The following is a 20,285-nucleotide window of genomic DNA, read 5'->3' as shown; positions in this document are numbered from 1 at the left end:
TAGCTTTAAATTGAGGGGTGAAAGATGTCAGAGGTAGTTTCTTTACTCAGAGAGTAGTAAGGGAATGGAACGCTTTGCCTGCAACGGTAGTAGATTCGCCAACTTTAAGTACATTTAGGTCATTATTGGACAAGCTTATGGACGTACATGGAATAGTATAGGTTAGATGGGCTTCAGATTGGTACGACAGGTCGGCACAACATCGAGGGCCGAAGGGCCTGTACTGTGCTGTAATGTTCTATGTTTTATGTGCAGGCTAGGTGGATTGGCCATGCTAAATTGCCTGCAGTGTTCAGGGATGTGTAGATTAGGTGGGGAATGGGGGATGGGTCTGGGTGGAATACTCCGAGGTTTAGTGCGGACTTGTTGTACCGAAAGGCCTGCTTCCACACGACAGGGATTCTATGGATAAGGAAGTCAGAAGTAAAACCTTAATGCATCATTTCGGCCATTTCTTTGTTATTTATTATAACTTTCTATTCTCATCCCACAGAGAACAAACCACACTTTTCTCAATCTATTCTCTTTCGATACATGTGGAAATTCTTGTTATTTGTTTTCAGATTTCTATCTAGCTTCCTCTCATGCTTGAATTTATTTGGCTTGATTAACCTTTTAGTAATTCTCTCTTCTTTATCTTCTGACCAGTTATTTGTCCCGTCACTCAGCTTTCTGCAACTATATACTCTTTCATTTATTTAATGGTGGGTCCTCATCTCAGAAGTTTCTTTACAGTAGAAATGTATTTGTTCTAAATATTTGAAGTATCCCCCTCAGTGCAAAAGGATCTGGGCATTCTTGTATGAATCACAGAAAACTAGTAAACAGGTAATAAGGAAAGCAAATGCAATTTTGACACTTAATACCAAAGAAATAGAGTACAGTACAGTTGCTGCAGGAAGACATTAGGGAGTCTGCACCTGGAGTACTGCTTACAATCTTAGTCCCCTTAGTTGAAGTACTTGCATTGGAGGCAGTTCAGAAATGATTCACTGGACTGATTCCAGGGGTATGTTTCATGAAGTGGGATTGTGCAGTTCAGGCCTATAGTCCGTGAGTTTAGAAGAATGGATGATCTAATTGAAAGATAAAAGGTGCTAAAGAGGATTGACAAAATAGATGTGGAAAGGATGTTTTCTCAGGTGGAACAATATAGAACGAGAGGTCACAGTTATCGGATGAAGTTTGGCAGATTTAAAACAGAGATGAGGAGAGATTACTTCTTACAAAGGGCCATGAGTCTGTGGAATTCACTACCACAGAATGTGGCAGATGCTGGGACATTTGAGTAAATTTAAGGTGAAGTTAGGCAGATTTTTAATTAGTTGATTTGTTATGGACAGCCCGCAGGAAAGTGGAGTTGAGGCAGAGATAAGATCAGCCATAGTCATATCAAATACTGATGCAGGCTTGAGGGGCTGAACTGTGTGCTCCTGCTCCTGGTTCCTACGTTACAAAGGCACCTCACCATCACCTTCTTAAGGGCAGCTAGGAATGGGCAATAAATGCTGGCCCAGTCAGCGACACCTACAGCCCGTGAGTGAATAAAATAACTGAAGACAAATTTAGTAGTTTTTAAAAGGGAATTGGATATTGTGAAGTGTTATAAAGAAAATTCAGGGGACTGGTTAGCTCTTTCAGAGTCAACACAGATTTATACATAGGGCCGTACTAACCTTAAAATCTCTGTCTAAATAATCGTAGATGCTGGTTCAGCTGAAATGTACAAGACTGAGATCAACAAAGTTTTGTTGAATAAGGTATCGAGGGATAAGGAACTCAGATAAGAAAATGGATTTGAGGTATTCTTCTGCAATGAACTAACCGAATGGTGAAATAGGTTTGGAATCTATGGCCTCCTCCAATGTCCGTGTTTACCCTCCCCTCATGCATGAGAAAAACATGATCTACTCTGGTGACAGAGAATTTTCAGGTTTCCAATCAGGGCAGATTACTATGTGAGTAAATAGACAAAATTCCTCTAAAGTTGCATAGAACCTTGGCTCAACTTCTCAGGGTGCTGTGCAATCTGGTCTCCAATTTATGTAAAAAGTAGAGCTGAAGAAGATTCAAAGAAGTAACATAAGGATGATACTAAAACTGAAAAAGTTTACTTGTCAACAAAGATGGAACAATATAAAGTTTATTTTCTCCAGAAAAGAGAGGCTCCCTGTGAAAGAATTTGATCAGGTAGGCAGGGAAGATGGAAAACAATTGGCATAAATACAATAAAGTCACTAATAAATGTAACAGATAATTAAGGAGAAGCACACAATAGATGGAATACAGAACTTACTACAGGTGACTCGTAGAGGAGAAATTATACTGTTAGCTTTGAGACTGCCGGGAGGAGGTTTGTATATGGATTTGTTGCATTAAATGGCCTCTTCCTGTAATATATATTCTATAAAATTATACATTCAAGGGAGGCAATGGTGTCATTGGACAAGCAATCTGGGCACCAATGTAATCTTCTGGGGACCTGGGTTCAAATGCCATAGTGGCAGACGTTGGAATTTGATTTCAATAAAAGTCTGTAAATTAAGTACAGAACAATAACCATAAAACCATTGCCGATTGTGAAAAAAATCCATTTGGTTCACCAATGTCCTTTAGGGAAGGAAACTGTATTCCTTACCTGGTCTGGGCCTACATGTGACTCCTGACCCACAGCAATGTGGCTGACTATTAACTGCCCTCTGGGCAATTAAGAATGGGCAATAAATGCTGGCTTAGTCAGCGATGCCCTTGTCCAGTGAATGATTTTTAAAAAATGACAATCTCTATCATGGCAGACCATAGAATTTTGTTCCTAAAAATATGAAATTAAAAATTTAATCATATCCATGAAACCATTGTTGATTGTTATAAAAATCCACCTGATTCACTAATGTCCCTTAGGAAAGGAAATCTGCTGTCCTTACCTGGCCTAACCTATATGTGACTGCAGACCCACAGTAATGTGGTTGAATCTTAACTGCCCTCTGAAATGGCCTAGCAATCTACTCAATTCAAGAGTTAATTAGAATCATAGAATCCCTTTAGTGTGGAAACAAGCCCTTTGGCCCAACAGGTCCATACCGACACTTTGAGCATTCAACCCAGACCCATTCCCCTATAACCCACCTAAGCTACACATCCCTGAACACTGTGGGAAATTTAGCACGGCCAATCCACCTAACCTGCACATCTTTGGACTGTGGGAGGAAACCGGAGCACCTGGAGGAAACCCACACTGACACTGGGAAAACATGCAAGCTTCGCACAGACAATTGCACAAGAGTGGAATCGAACCTGGGTGCCTACCACTGTGAGGCAGCAGTGCTAACCACTAAGCCACCATGCCAATAAATGAGATGGCCAATAAATGCCAGTCTTGCCAACAATGTCCAATCCCACGAAGGAATGAAGAAAAATGTTGTTATATACTTAGATTATTCTCACAATGTTCCTAGATAAGTGGATACTTTATTTTTTTCATTGAACAGCTTGTTACTCGAGTATCTCTGGCCTCTTATAGTTCAGAAATAAGATGAAAGTTGCTTAAAGCTGTGACTGACATAGACCCAAACCACTTGAGATTAATTATATCTTAGGTGCAGATGGGTCACATCTACCATTTCTTGACAACTTAAATGGTGCGCCAAGGCAGATATTATGAGTGAAACAGATGTGGCTTCTGCTCTCCCTCATTAAAACGGTCTTTTAAGCATTAGTAACGAGCAAACTAACCGTCCTCTGCTCAATCCACAACAAGAGATTTTGTACCTGATACATTGTCACATAATTGTTGAAGGATAAAAACCGAAAGAACTGCAGATTCTGTAAATCAGGAACAAAAACAGAAATTGCTGCAAAAGCTCAGCACTGCTGGCAACATCTGAGAAGAAAAAAGTTCAGAGTTAACTTTTTGGATCTGGTGGCCCTTCCTCAGAATTAATGGTACCTGCGAAAACGGCGGTTTACATGCAGAAAATAGGGAGAATGGGATTGGGAGTAAATGATAGGATAATAAATAGAGCCCAAAGAGAAAGAAGAATAATTGGATAGACAAAGTATTTGATAACAATCTGGCTAGGATGGTGAATAGCTGCTACTGGGGACTGTTAGTGGCTAACAATAGGTAGTGTGTAATAGCAAACTATGCAATAACAAGGCCTGGTGTTCCAGTGAAGCTCAGCGCAAGCTGGAATAACAACACCTCATCTTCCATTTAGGAACCATGTCACCCTCTGAACTCAATATCGGGTTCAGTCATTTTAGGGCCTAAGCCCTTCCATATCCTAGCCCACTAACCCACACACCAGGCGTTGTTATCACATAGCTATGATTAATTACTTGTGGTAAGCTACAGTGATTCTTGCAATTAATAAAATGCAAAAAAAGAAATAGCATTGGTTACAGCAGAAATCAAATGAAAAATTAATAAAAATATAAAATAATGACAGAAAATACTAGAAACAGGTGAGGATTTTAACTTATTGTCCCACTGGATGCAAAAAATTCAGCAATATCATGAATATTTAACTGCGTACATTGTCTGTGTCATCTGATGGTGAGGGTTGTTGAGCAGAGTTATTACAGAAGGGACTACAAGAACCGATAAAGTCCAGACCTAGAGACTGGGACACTTGAGTATGGAGGGTCAATCTGATGGTCTACCTTCTGATATCACTGTGAGGCCAACCCTGGCAAGGTAGTCTGATTCCAGTTGGGTGGAGGCAGTTGTTGATCGGATGATATGGTGATGTGGATTGGTGGGAAATTCAGATGCCTTGTGAGGGAACAGTGAATGCACAGTACTGAAGGTTTGAAAAAGGAGGAGAATGTGAGGTTGGACCCAGCAGGAAAACAGAGCTCCTAGGTCCCACAGTCTTCCTCTTCCTTTTGCTGCTATGTTTCCTGATTGGAGTTAAATTTGACCTGCAGCTTCACTTTTCCGTTTAAATTACTAACTCACTTCCAGGAGGAGATTGCCTCTTTACCCAAGTCCAACTTCTGTTTAAAGCTGCAGATTGAGGGTATTGCAGCAGGTTGTTGTGGGAATTCACATGTTTAGCACATTAGCTCCACACCTGGCCCAAAGGTGACAGTTTTTTGAAGGTTAAAATCCCCTACCCTCCCTAATCTTTATGCTTTAATTCTAAATTTTAAATCTACAATGCTAATAGGAATAGACAGAATGAACAGGTGGCAGATGTTTCCAATGACTGGTGAGTCTCGAACCAGAGGTCACAGTCTAAGGATACAGGGGAGGACATTTAGGAGTGAGGTGTGGAAAAATTTATTCACTCAGACAGTGGTGAACTTGTGGAATTATCTGCCACAGAAAGTGGGTGAGGTTAAATCATTGAATGTTTTCAAGAAAGAGTTGATTGTAGTTCTGAGAGCTAAAGGGATTAAAGGACAAAGGGTGAAAGCAGGAACATGATACTGAGTTAGATGATCTGTCATGATCATATTGAATGACAGAGCAGACTTGAAGGGCTGAATGGCTTACTCCTGGTTCTATTTCCCACGTTCCTCTGCTTTTGTTTCAGGATTCTGTTTCCATGGGTTATCTTTGTTTGATGTGCACGTATTTTGAGGAAGATCTTCATCTGAAACTTTAACACAACTTTTTTCTCAGCTAATGGCTACTTCATTCAATGTATGTAACAACTGCCACAGACTACACTAAGTGGCACTTAATGTGGAGGCATGGGTCAGATGACTATGGAAAGCCAACCTGTACACTAAATACAACTACATTTCAGCAAAAATCTGATTTCATAACAAAACAAAAACATTGCATTCACTGTTGTTTATGGCTACAGATTACCCTTGTTACTTGAATATACCAGAGACAACAATGAAACTTATTATTCACCAACAGAACTGTATTAAATCCAGTCAGTTCTGCTTCCGTCAGTCTCTGCACATGTATTACACAGTCTTTAAATTATGCAGGTCTCCCAATGTTAGCTGCTCATTGCTAGGGTGATACTCCTTCTTTGTGAAGTGTCATTCACAAATGCCATGGTAACTGTTGTCTTATTGAAAAGTACTATACCGGTGGTGAAGTCACATCTTCCTGATCAGTTCCTTGCAGCAAGGGCACAGCTTCATTTTCTCTAGCTGTACACAGAGTTTGCAGTCACAATGATATCTCTAGCCAAGGTGACAGCAGCTCAACACAGGTCCCAAGTTCCCATGAGCTGACTTTTCTTGGGAGTTTTGACAATTTATACTCTGACGGGCTTGCCAACACTCAGCTCAAGCAGTACTTGTCAGCTTTATCAGTGATACTTGGCTTTCTGTCCTTTCCACCTTGATTTTGAAACTCATGCCTGTTACTATTTCTGGTCTCAGTAGACTTTTTTTAAACTGCTGGTTTGGATGCAAATTAAAGCAAAAGAAACAAACTGCAGACGTTGGAAATCTGAAATAAAAACAGAAAGTGCCAGAGAAACTCAGCAGCTCTGGCAGCACCTGTGGACAGAGAAACTGAATTAATGTTTTGAGTCAAATATGACTCTTTCTTAGAACTGAAAAGAATTGGAAAATTGCATTTTTTTTATGCTGTTGAGAGAGGGGCGATGACCAAGATGGTGAAGGTGCTCAACCAAAAGATAAATGGGTTGCTAATGGTGGTGAAGGAAGTGATGGAGATGTAAAATAGCTGTAAATAAAGATGTGAAAAGGAGAATGCAGGTCTGCTGTGGTGAGAGTAAAATCAACAAGACATAATCAAGACATGGCTGGGGAGTAATGATGTTAGAAAATGAAGGACAGAGGTCATGCCCGGAAGTTGTGGAATTCAATATCGAGTCTTAGGAGCTGTAATGTGTCTAAGCAGAAAATGAGGGCTTGCTCATCTGCACTCCATTATACTTCTTTGGAGAGCCGTTTCAGACCCAGGATGGAAATATTAGCATTGGGAGCAAGGTAGTTTATTGAAATGACAGATAACAGGAAGATCAAGGTCATTTCTACTGACAGAAAGGAGGTGTTCTGGAAAGGAGGTGTTCTGGTGTTCTTTGGGCCGCAAGGTGGCTCAGTGGTTCACACTGCTGCCTCACAGTGCCAGGGACCCAGGTTCAATTCCACCCTCAGGTGGCAGTCTGTGTGGAGTTTGCACATTCTCCCTGTGTCTGTGCGGGTTTCCTCTGGGTAATCTGGTTTCCTCCCACAGTCCAAAGATGTGCAGGCTAGGTGGATCGGCCATGCTCAATTGCCCGTAGTGGTCAGGTTCTGTAGATATGGTGGGTAAAAGGGGGAGTGGGTCTGGGTGGGATACACTAAGGGTCAGTGTGGACTCGTTGGGCAGAAGGGCCTGTTTCCACACTGTAGGGGCTCTAATTCAAATTCAAAAGAAGTAATCTAATCTGAGTTTGGTTTCAAGATAATGGGAACTGCAGATGCTGGAGAATCCGAGACAACAAAGTGTGAAGCTGGATGAACACAGCAGGCCAAGCAGCATCTCAGGAGCACAAAAGCTGACGTTTCGGGCCTAGACCCTTCATCAGAGAGGGGGATGGGAAGAGGGTTCTGAAATAAATAGGGAGAGAGGGGGAGGTGGATTGAAGATGATAGGTGGACAGGAGACAGACAAGTTAAAGGGCAGGTATGGGGCCAGCAGAGGTGAGTGTAGGTTAGATTAGATTTGATTCCCTACAGTGGGAAAACAGGGCCTTCGGCCCAACAAGTCCACACCGCCCCTTAAAGCATCCCACCCAGACCCATCCCCCTATAACCCACACACCCCTGAACACTATGGTCAATTTAGCATGGCTGATCCACCTAGCCTGCACATCTTTGGATGGTGGGAGGAAACCGGAGCACCCGGAGGAAACCCATGCAGACACGGGGAGAATGTGCAAGCTCCGCACAGACAGTTGCCCGAGGCTGGAATTGAACCTGGGTCCTGGCGCTGTGAGGCTGTAGTACGAGCCACTGTGCCACCCAAGATTTTGCTCAATGGCAGTTGGAGATGATGAGGTTGAGGGAGGGTAGGAGGCCTTGGGGTGGTGTCCACGAGGAGGGCTTGTGTTGGAGGTGGGTGAAGGTGTCAGTGGAGGGAGGGTTAGGCTCACTCCCCTCACCCCACTGCAGCAAAATCTCCCCTCCCCCCACTGCATCTCAAAACCAGCCCAGCTCATCCCTGCCTCCCTAACCTGTTCTTCCTCTCACCTATCCCTTCTCCCATCTCAAGCCGCACCTCCATTCCCTACCTACTAACATCCTCCCTCCCCCTTGGCCTGTCCGTCCTCCCCGCACTTACCTATCCCCTCCCTACCTCCCTACCTACACTCAGCCTCTACTGGCTCCATTCCCGCCCCTTTAACATGTCTGTCTCCTCTCCACCTATCATCTCCTCTATCCATCTTCGATCCGCCTCCCCCTCTCTCCCTATTTATTTCAAAACCTTCTCCCCTCCCACTTTTCTGCTGAAGGGTCCGGGCCCGAAATGTCAGCTTTTATGTTTGATTTCACCAATTTAAAGGAGACCAATTTGTGAATAGCAAATACACCAGACTCTATTTAAAGATGTACAAGTAAAACACTGCTTCACCTGGAAGGTATGTTTGGGGCCTTGGGGCATGATGAGGGAGGAGGTGAAAGGGCAAGTGCTACTTCTTGTGTGATTGCATGAAAAGGTGCTGTGAGAGAGTGAGGAAATGTTAGAAATAATGGAGGAATGCACCAGGTTGTCACAGAGGGGATGGTCCCTGCAGAATGTTGACAGTGGCGGTGGGTAGGTGTGTTTAGTGTGACATCCTGTTGGAAGCGATGGAAATGGATGTATATAATTTCTTGAATACTGTACCTGGTAGATGGAAAGTGTGGACAAGGGAATAATGACGAATGTAAATGGGAGGAGAAGAAGGCTGTGTTCGATACATTTCCCTTAATTCTGCCTCCTCCGTTTCCTCTCCTTCTCTGAACTATAATAGGGTTCCCCTCTTTCCACTTTCCACCCATTATAGTCTACATTCAAAGGATCATCTTCTGCTATTTCTGGGGCCCCAGCAGGATAACTCCACTGAAAACATCTTCCATCTTTAACTTGCCCTCCAGTGTCAGGGACCATTCTCTCTGCTAACCTCCTGAGTTTCTCCAGCATTTTCTGTTTTAAGCTTGGTTGTAGCCTGACATTAGTCTTTGGGCTGGACAATTTTCTATGACTTCAGTAGGCATATTTCTCCACTCAAGGATTTCCTTGTACGAGTCTGCATTGGATTTACTCAATTTCATCATGATCTCTTTGGCAATCTTCATTTCAGCCTGAATCTTCCCTTTTTGACTGGGGACACTATGGTGGAGATAGTGAATGTTGGTGAATTTCCTAATCCTTCATGAAATGCTTGAATTCTTCAGTCTTGAAGTGAGAGACATTGTTGCGCATCACAATTTCCAGAATGCTGTAAAAACTGAATTGCGCTTTCAGGAATTCTACAATATATTTTCTAATCAACCTGTTCAGAGATATTGCTACACACCTCTGGACGAGTTGGGACTTGAACTCCTTGGCCCAGAGCTAGGGAGTCTATCACTGCACCATAAGAGCACCTCGGGCATTCTACAATCTCAATCATAGTCATTGACATCAGCTGGTCTAACTCTGATTAGTGAAAGAAGTAGTCAATGGTGGTAGGATAATCAGTTCCTTTAAGAGTGATGAGGTCTACTCCAAGCTTCATCCATGGTCTTTCTGGGATGTTGTATGTCATCAGTGACTCTCAGTTGCTCAGCTGGGTACACATTGCACACACGCTGGTTGATGTAGTATTTAATCTCACTGCCGATGTTAGGCCTTCCTTAGGAAAATCCTTGATGATTTGCATCGATACACTTCAACATCTATTTTCTCATCTTCTTAGGGATAAAGAATCTATTTCTTGTACACCCACTTATAGCAATGGGCATGACTGTGATGCTTTCAGGCTATCCCTTTCATCTCAAAATCCATACATTTTTAACTGTATTATCCCTGACATCAGATATTTCAAGTGATGTATGCAATGACTTTCACAAACAGTACACAAAGACACTTGCAGAGAAGGTCGAGGTGGCATGGCTGTAGCAACTGCATTTCTCTAACCAATGACAGACTTCTGTGGCTATCTGTTGAATTTTTTAGCCACAGGGCAGGTTGGTGGCTATCATGTGAATTTTCTTAGTGCTCAAAGTGGCAGCAGAGTATCAAAGCTGCACCTTCGCCTCCCTCCCTCCCACCGTGTGACATTTTACAAACATGACTGTCTTTTCAGGTCCTTCATTTTGGAAATGCAATTAATGTTTCTTGCTTGGGCACAGCTTGTCCCTGTGAGTTTGCGTCCCTGGAAGCGAAGCCTTTAGTCCCCAGTGATAGCGAGGCAAAGATAATAAAAGTGCCTGAAAATTAACCTGTCAGAATTTATAGGATAGCTTTGAAAGTCGACAAGTTGAGAATTGAATAAATTTAACTTTTTCGTCATAAGTTAAGACTTTGCTCCATCAAGTTAAACTCGACGGGATTGTATTTTGTTTTGTGCATCTGCACAATCTGGACCGACACAAAGCAGAAACATTTGCTTTTCTATCAGCTTTTAAACCTGCAATTTCTCTTCCATTCCAGGTTTTGCCTTTAGGTTCCCTGAGAAGAAGGGAAAAGTTTAAGGTAATTTTTCCAAAGACCAATCCATGTCATTTAGAAATATATAAACTTGAATGATCATTTAAATAGAATATTTCATTCAATGCGTTTTACAGAAATGTTTTCCCTGAATTTTCTAAGCATTGCAACACTTACTTCAGCTGTCAATCTGGTAAGGATCCCTGTTGTACCAGCATCACAACTTTAATATAATATTGCATACAAATGAATGAGTTCATTTTCTTTCACAAGCATAATAACAGCCTTGCCGATTACTCTGTACTAAGATACCCGCTTGTGGTGACATTGAGGCTGACCTTGGAGTCACCTCCCCCGCTGCCGCACTCTCCTTTGTCGTACCACCATTTGTTTTTCAATTTGTCCAAGAGGCCTTGTTCATTCAGTTTTAATACTGCGAGGTTAACAGCATTTCTTGAAACAATAAAACATATTTGTAAGAAAATGAACAATTGTAGTAAGTGTACGTGAAAGGAGCACAATAGGACAAATTGGCTATTTTCACGGAATGGAGAAACGCTTGCACGGCAAATAAAGTGTTAATATTGGAAGGTGGCATGAGGATCACATTGTTCAAAACTGAAGTGTGCGGGATGGGGATTTGCCTTTAAGAAAAATAAATTAACATATCATGCAACCACACATTCTTCACACGTGACTGCATTAATTTTACCAGATCAATTGAAAAGTTAAAGAATTATAAAACAAAGACAGCAAGAAACAATTAAAATTAGACAACACATTAACGAAATAGTAAAATGGATGCATTAAATAATTTATCTCTGTATTACCAACCTTACTTAATCCAGGCTTTTAAACAATGTAGAATTTAAGATACCTTACATTCTTGACAATTAAAAGAGGAAAAAAAGACTGGAAACATCAGGGTGGGTGGAATACTATAACAACATATAGAATATTGTTACACTATTCCACCCACCTTAATGATGCTCCTTTAGGCGTTGCCACTCCATATCCTTTCGAATCCAGGTTCCCTCCTACTTTCATGGTGTCACATGGCTTCCTCTGCTCAATGTACTCATTCATGGTTGATTCTAGCAAGAAGGCAAACTTTCCTTTTGATTTTCGAACTTTGGCAACTCCATCAGCTGTTGTTTTGGTAAACACAGATGGTTCGGCAGATTTCATGTAGGACCACATTTTCTCGTATACTGCTATTTTTGAGCGCTGGGGGAGAGAGAAAGGCAGAGAGAGACAGAAATAGTATGTCATAATTTGTAATCATTTTCTTCCCTTAAATAGTAAGTTTAGAGAAGAAATCGATCCATACTGGCTCTACTACATGAGTTTTGAATCAAAGGTTTTCAGGATTTCATACATCTGAGAGAAGACAAGATAGCAAAAAGTGCATTAGGAGGAAATGTGAATCTTGTGTTTATATTGATTCTGTATTTGATTTTTAACGTGCATTTTGTGTGAGCTTTAGGTTGATGGAGAGCTAATTTTGGATGTGAAGATCAGAGAAAAATGGGTAAATTGACATAGAAGCTCTAATTAAATTAACATATTGATTATTAAGTTTGGCAAATAGTGACACATGAAAACGCTAATGAAGACAGTTTAGGTGTTGAGGATATCCTGTTTAAACTGTGACTAAAGCCCTGTGTTGACTGAGAAATTGAATAACATGATCGGAAAACATTGTAAAAGCTCTGGCTGCAGAGGATAAAAATCAATAATGAAAATATACCGGGTGTACAGATCTTGATGAACCAAAGGGAGAGAAGAAAGAAAAGACATTTAGCACGCTGGGAAGTAACAACTATTCAAACTAGGATAATAAGTATAATCAGGCATAACTTTTGTAGCTTAATAAATTGTGTCGATACCAGTGCATCAAGCATCTCTCTCTCCAAAATTAACCATGCCATCTTGAATCCAGTCACAAAGGATAACAAAGAAGATTCATACAATACTATGCAGTCCAAACCTTAATGAACCTATATGGAATTGAATGTAAAGATAAGGAGAAGAATGCTTTAAAAGGCAGATCAGTGGATGCCCTCATTAGTGAGAATGGTAATGAAAAGCAATCTCATATTGAGTTGTTGCTTTGTGATTGCCACCAAACTGCCTAAAAATAAAACTGCCTCGTTTTACATAATAAAGCCAAAGTTCAAGTTTCTGTGGAAACTTATTTTCATCGTCATAAATTATTCTGACAGATTCTGATTCTGACAGTCATACAGCATGGAAACAGACCGTTCAGTCCAACCTGTCCGTACCTGTCCTAAACTAAACTAGTCCCACTTGCCTGCACTTGGCCCATATCCATCCAAATTTTTTTAATCCCTTTAACTGGCTAAATGTCTTTTAAACATTCTAACGGTACCCACATCCATGGTTTCCTCTGAAAGCTCATTCCACAGATGAACCACCCTCCGCGTTAAAAAAAAAGTTCCTAAGTCTTTTTATTAAAATCTTTCTCATTTCATTTTACAATAATGCCCCCTAGTCTTGAAATTCCCCACCCTATGGAAAAGGTACCTGCCATTCACCTTACCTATATGATGATTTTATAAACTTCTATAAAGGTCGCCCCTTAACCTCCTATGCTCCCAGCCTATCCAGCCTCTCCTTATAACTCAGGCCTTCCATTCCCAACAACATCCTGGTAAATCTCTTCTGAACCCTCTCCAGCTTAATAATATCCTTCCTATAAGAGAACCAGAATTCTACATAGTAATCCAGAAAAGGCCTCACCAACACTTGTACAATCTCAATATAACACGTTTAATGTGACCACAAATCAGTAAAACATGGCATAAACCTGTCTCACTGTATATCTTACTGCAGTTATCCCAGGTATTTTTTTCTTTGATAGATTTGAGAGTAAACTGGTGTAACTTTTTTAATACAGCTGAAAATGGGTTTAACACCAAAAGCCTGAACTTCTGAAATGATGCAGAGTTTCCAAATTAGCTAAAGTTGACACCAGAGTCCCCAGTCCTTCATTTTTTTGCCAATGGGATGGTGGTGGTGGGGTGGGACCAGTGAGCAGGGAGCAGAAAATGCGGGTGGATGGTTCTCTGCACATCCATCATGCACAGAGGTAACCACATGTGTAACATGTTCAACTAGATTCATTTTTCTTCCTGGATGTCTGAAAGATGACCTGTGAGTTTTAGCCTTTTCAGGAAAGTTTTAAAGCTGCTGGAATGTTTTAGAAAAGTAGGGTAGGGCACCTTTTTGGAGACAGAGGGGATCCTTTTGGACAGATCCAGGAACACCTTTGGCTGAAATGCAAAGTACCCTTTCGGAGAGGTCAAGTGCCCTTTGGTAAAAGTAGACATGATTGTGCACAAGAAGTGGATAAATGATTTAGAACTGTCAAGCTTTTGGAACTGTAGAGAGAGCTGTAAGTGACGTATCAAGTTCATTGGTGTTGTCAAGAATTTAATCTTTTTGCTGTTTTTTTCCATCTATTGATGTAAACCTGAGGGTTATCATTATAGGATTTGAATTGCATGACTGATTTCACAATTTATCATTATCGCAATGAGGTACCTGTTGATTCACAGTTTGGCTGTGAGCTCAAAGTGCTTACAACATGAAATGGGGGTACAAATACAAATGTGTAGTTCTATAGAATAATACTGAGTTGAAGGAAGTTAAAACTAATGAATAGAGACTGAACAATGAGTGACATTGGGTTACTTGGATAGAACGACGGGAGTATGCACAATGGTTTGAAGGAATGAGAATTGTTTCTTGTTTTTTACTTATTTTAAAGCAGCTGCAATGAAGTTCCAGATCACCAAAATGATTCTTTCCCACAGTCTTCCTTTGCACCAAGCAACCCTGGGATGGGACGTTTTCTCCCAAGTTGGGTTTCTGCACCCAGTAATTTTCCTGGTACTGTCCTCAATTTGGAAGTAAAAGTTCAGGCCACATTTATAATGACAGCATCTATCCATCACTTTTGGGTGATCCAATCTAAAACACTTGGGAATAATGTTAATAAAGTCTATACGGAAGAATTTACCAGTTTCATTAGTGTACATGGATCAATTTCCTTGTAAATTAATTATTTAAATTTAAAAACTTTTAAGACATTAGTGCTCTTGCACATTTTAAACAAAACCCTTAATCTTAACAGTGTCTTCAAAGGCCCCATTGGGTGCAATTAGTGGAAATTCATCAGCGATTATTTTGTTTTGATGGGTGCTAATTCAGTCAGGAGGGCCAATTTTGTCAAAATTGGTAAAATTTACACAGGAGATTGTAGAAGGTAAATTTACTGTTATAATAAGTTGTGCTTGAATTCTATAATTTTGTGTTATTTTGGTTGATTTGGGCAAAGCGTTCTGAAAAGAAAGCACATACACAAGTAGATTTTGTACTCAATAATCTGTATAAGACAATAAGTTATCGGAGCAGAATTAAGCCATTTGGCCCATTCAGTCTGCTCCACCATTTCATCATGACTCTTATGTTTCTCCACTCCATTCTCCTACTTTTTCGCTATAACCTTTTGTCAACTTACTAATCAAGAACCTGATCTATCTCTGCCTTAAGTATGTTCAATGACATGGCCTCCACAGCCTTCTGTAGCTATCAGTTCAATAGATTCACCATCATCCAGCTGACGAAGGTCCTCCTCATCTCAGTTCTAAAGTGTAGCCCCTTCAGTCTGAAATATTGCATGAACTTCTAAGTAAAACAGCATTTCATTACTGTAAAGCTAACAAATAATAAGTCAGCATACGCTTATCTGTGCAACAACTGTGTTAGCCAGAGGCTCTGAGTATAGCTGTTCAGCAACAAAATAAGGATTAGAAAATGTAAATCAGTCATGGTGACCATTATGAAAGTACCGAGATGGATACATCTTCTACAATATAGGGGAAGCTAACAACAAAAGCTTTGATGATCATGTCACCTCTAGGCAGTGCCAAGAGCAAGACACCACTGTATAAATTAAATCAATTATTAAGAAATAGCAAGGACTGCAGATGCTGGAATCACAGATAACACAGTGTGGAGCTAGAGGAACAAGGCAGGCCAGGCAGCAGAGGAGGTGCAGGAAAATGGACGTTTCTGGTGGGGACCCTTCTTCAGAAAAGGGCTCAGGAGGGAGGAGGAGGAGGGAGAGCCAATTATTAAGTTCCATTTTAGTGTCAGATAGAGAGAACACTGCATTTTCAGAGCACTGATTTAGGCATTCTGTAAAGGCCATATCTGCTTTCTACATTGTTTCAGGTGGAAGTCACAGAATCTCGGACATTACTTGGAAGAACAAAGAACTGAACCTTCCAAGCAGTGACAGGATGGAAACATTGTCATTAACCCTGAAGACTCTCCCAAAGCAGCACCTCCCTGTTTGTGTTGGTGGGTGTAGTTGGAAGCTGGTGTGGATTGGAGATAGTTGTGTCAGGCTTTGAGGAGTAGGGAAGTCAGATAGTTCCAGGATAGTCGAGAGTTTGGGAGGGATATCTGGATAGGATCCAGTCAGGGAGGCTTGTCAGGCGGTTGGCTACTTGGCTTTAGTTGGATCGAATTAGGTAGGGGTGGTTAGGTCTGATTGAGGTGGGGTTGGTCAGTTCATTTTATGTTAGTGGTCTGGATGGATCAGTGGGGTAGTAGGTCAGGTTAGGAACATAATTAGGGTCAGTCAGGTTGGGGTGTGTGGTCTGGTTGGAATGGGTGATAAATGAAGTGTCAGTAGTGGGTCAACTGATGGGGCAAGAGGGGCACATTGTTAGGACTAGGTTGGTCATGTAGTCAGGTTGGGTGGGAATCAGGATTAGGATTTAGTTGAGGGATAGCAGGTGTGATTGAGGGGTCGTCTGTATAGCTATCAGGGTGTTAGACAAGGATTTACTTTGTCTAAAGTTTCCCAGAGAATATTCAGGTGAATGCTGCAGAACTGTCCACAGTCTCTGATCCAAGTCTTGGGGAGCTGGAAAATTGCATCACAGACGTTTAAACTTCCTGGGCAATTCCCATGTGGCTCCACGCACTGGGACATCTGCAAGTCCCCAACATGCATATTCAGTCATACATCTCGTCTCTGATGAGCCCAAAATTGGAAGATTTGGTCAAAAGATCTTCCCTGTCCAACATTCCTCCTGAATTTATTCTACTAAAAACAAATTATCTGGCTTCGATACCCATTGATATGTGTGCCAGCCTACATTGAATAAATGGCTGTTTTTTGTTTCAATACAACAGTTTACTACAAAGCAATTATGTTAATACAACATGCTTTGAAACATTTCTGGCACTCCATACAAGTTTAGCTTCGCCTCTGTCTCTCCTTTTTCTCTGGTTGCTACACCATGCAACAGTTGACAAACTCATATGAAGTAACCCCCTTAAGCAAGTCTGCAGGATTCCTCAAGTCTTTACTTCAATTTGATGCATTTTACATGGAGTCACAATAATTCCTCCATCATCCTGAAGTTCGCTGCAGTATTTTGTCTCCCAGTCAAATGATTTTAAAATGACTGCCCTTGTTTCAAATCACTTCAAAGCTTTGTCCCTCCCTATCCCTGTAATCTCCTCCAGCCCCACAATATCCCCTCTACATTATCTGCATTGTTCTAATTCTGGCCTCTTAAGCAACCTTGATTGCAGTCACTCCACCATAGGTAGCAGTGGCTTCAGCTGTTGCCTGGGCCCTCAGTTCTGAAATTGCCTTCCTATATATCCCTACCTTGCAGTCTCCTATAACATATTGTACCTCTTTGATCACATCTTTGGCAATATGCATAACTCATTATGCAGCTCAGTGTCTAAAGCAGGAAAGTGTGATTGTGTTACAGACAGCAGGAAAAATGATTCAAATGTTTTCAAGCCCCTTTTTGATTTTTCTCAAATGCATTTTTGATTTTCAGAGCTTATGTTTTCATCAACTTCTTCATTTGATGAGATTCAATCATGGGGTAATATAATGTTCTGTATTTGTGTTAATACATGGGATGCTTGAACTCATAGAAACAGAAGGTTTCAACAATAATAAGAATCCATATCCTCAATAATTGTGTACCACCATTAAACTTAAAGGCAAAACACAAAGGGTAAGCTTCTACTTATGAGACACCAGTTTTTAAACTGGTACCAGGCGACAGCAATAAGTTAGCTATGAAATATTTTTCCAACAGCTGACAACATATACCACGAAAAGCACAGTTAATTTGCAAATAATTCATTAAATGTAGTTCATATTTTCCCAGCTCACAAAATTTTAAAGAATTCATTCTCTCCCCTCTAGCCTTTGTAGCCACTCGCTTCTCCCCCGTACTTGCTTCTCAGCAGCATCAAACAAAATTTGGTTTTAACTAATTTTCGGTGTGAGTTTGATTCAACCTCAGGTGTTTAACCAAGAGTCCAACCAACTTGCTCATCCGGTCTAATGCTCACATTGTGTGATGTTATCCTCTATGAATTAGCTTGTATTATCTGTAAATGTTTATTTGCCTACGAGTTTATGGATTCAATTAAATCAATGGACAAAGGAAAAGTCTTTAACCTTAAGATCTACTTCATTTATTACCATGCTTTTTGTCTGATTTATGTTTTCACGTTTTTCTCTGTCAGTTCTTCCCTGTTCTAATATTTCTCAACAGGACTCCAAATTTATGAAACGTAGTTTTAATTTTTTTTACTTGAATCAAAACAGCTAAGCAAGTTATAATTGAAGCTTACAAGGAATTTGTTAGCAATTAGTACAACACTATTTAACAAATATTATACATAATATATTTTGTGATTTTAATATGAAGCACTGTACATCTTCAAACAGGAAAATCTTTGTCAAATGAAGATGGTGCTGAACTAAAACTTACTTTCCACTAAATTTACCACCTCCTTAGGAGAAGATAAAGGTAATATAATCTAATAGCCATATTTGAGAACACTGATCACAACACTTTGTGAAGATTGAACCTTAGACCTTCCCATTCTGTAGGCTTGACCAATATCTTAATGAGTGTTATTGTGTTGATTTATTTTGAAAGACCTTTTACTATGATATACATCAATTTCCACTTTCTACGAGGAATCATCTTACCTCGGCTGGCAACTCTATGAAAGAGCTCAGGATAAGAAATTTGGATTTATAACAGTGAAGTGGGAAGCTGACAATAGAACTAAATCTGATCAAACATCCACACCTGTATACTGGGGCATTCATGCTGCATACCAATCAGCGATATACCTTAACCATTTCCTCTTTGTCAATCTAGGCAACATGCGGCCATTATAGCATTTTCATTCTGCCTGAGAACGTTAAATCCAGCGTAAAGTTGGAATTGTAATAAAGACCTTCCTATTTTAGTAGAACAACAATGGCAGGAGTTTCTGGGTGTAACTGAGGACACAGTATAAAGGTTCATCCCAAAGAAAAGAAAGATTATCCAGGGTGGGATTAGGCAGCCATGGTTGACAAAGGAAGTCAGGAAATATATCAAAGAAAAAGAGACAGCCTATAAAGTGGCCAAGGGCACTCGGAAATCAGAAGATTGGGAAGGCTACAAAAACAAACAGAGGATAACAAAGAGAGCAATAAGGAAGGAGAGGATCAAATATGAAGGTAGGCTAGCTAGTAATGTTAGAAATGATAGTAAAAGCTTGTTTCAATACATAAGAAACAAACGAGAGACACAAGTAGATATTGGGCCTCTGCAAATTGATGCTGGAAGGCTAGTGATGGGAGATAAGGAAATAGCTGGAGAACTTAATAAGTACTTTGCATCAGTCTACACAGTGGAAGACATGAGTAGTATGCCAACAATTAGGGAGAGTGAGTGGGGCAGAGTTGAGTATGGTAGGCATTACAAAAGAGAAAGTGCTAGAAAAGCTAAAAGGTCTAAAAATTGATAAATCTCCTGGCCCCGGTGGGCTACATCCTAGAGTTCTGAGGGAGGTGGCTGAGGAAATAGCGGAGGCTTGGGTTGTGATATTTCAAAAGTCACTGGAGTCAGGCAAAGTCCAAGATGATTGGAAAATTGCTGTTGTAACCCCTTTGTTTAAAAAAGGATCAAGGCAAAAAGTGGAAAATTATAGGCCGATTAGCTTAACCTCGGTAGTTGGTAAAATTCTTTGAATCCATTGTCAAGGATGAGATTTCTAAATTCCTGGAAGTGAAAGGTCAGATTAGAATAAGTCAGCATGGTTTTAGTAAGGGGAGGTTGTGTCTGACAAACCTGTTAGAATTCTTTGAAGAGGTAACAAGTATGTTAGACCAGGGAAACCCAGTAGATGTTATCTATCTAGACTTCCAAAAGGCCTTTGATAAGGTGCCTCACGGGAGGCTGCTGAGCAAGGTGAGGGCCCATGGTGTTCGAGGTGAGATACTGGCTTGAATTGAGGATTGGCTGTCTGACAGAAGGCAGAGAGTTGGGATAAAAGGCTCTTTTTCAGAATGGCAACCGGTGATGAGTGGTGTCCCGCAGGGTTCAGTGTTGGGGCTGCAGCTGTTCACCTTATATATTATTGATCTGGATGGAGGGACTGGGGGCATTCTGGCAAAGTTTGCTGATGATACGAAGATAGGTGGACAGGCAGGTAGTACTAAGGAGGTGGGGAAGCTGCAGAAAGATTCAGACAGTTTAGGAGAGTGGTCCAGGAAATGGCTGATGAAATTCAATGTGAGTAAATGTGAGGTTTTGCACTTTGGAGAAAA

The 20,285-nt window shown here is 40.8% G+C and overlaps 1 protein-coding gene across 9 annotated transcripts in view; it reads right to left on the bottom strand.

The window, feature by feature from the left end:
• LOC125458672 (glutamate receptor 3-like) overlaps window positions 1-20,285 on the bottom strand; it is a 384,493-nt gene that overhangs the window by 17,081 nt on the left and 347,127 nt on the right. For 6 of the 9 annotated variants that reach the window (XR_009446706.1, XR_009446707.1, XM_059651391.1 and 3 more), the window contains exons 13-14: window positions 11,577-11,824; window positions 10,936-11,050 (exon numbers count right to left, since the gene is read on the bottom strand). Coding sequence is in view for 7 of the 9 variants with exons in the window: in XM_059651391.1 (XP_059507374.1) it covers window positions 10,936-11,050; window positions 11,577-11,824 (363 nt within the window). In the remaining 2 variants the exon portion in view is untranslated. The remainder of the gene's footprint in view (window positions 1-10,935; window positions 11,051-11,576; window positions 11,825-20,285) is intronic. The other 3 variants (XM_059651392.1, XM_059651397.1, XM_059651394.1) reach the window with 1 other exon arrangement.

The sequence above is a fragment of the Stegostoma tigrinum genome, chromosome 15, assembly GCF_030684315.1.
Source record: "Stegostoma tigrinum isolate sSteTig4 chromosome 15, sSteTig4.hap1, whole genome shotgun sequence".
NCBI classification, from domain to species: Eukaryota; Metazoa; Chordata; class Chondrichthyes; order Orectolobiformes; family Stegostomatidae; genus Stegostoma; species Stegostoma tigrinum.
Note: the sequence above shows the minus strand (reverse complement) of the source record. Positions and strands in the feature narration are given on the sequence as shown.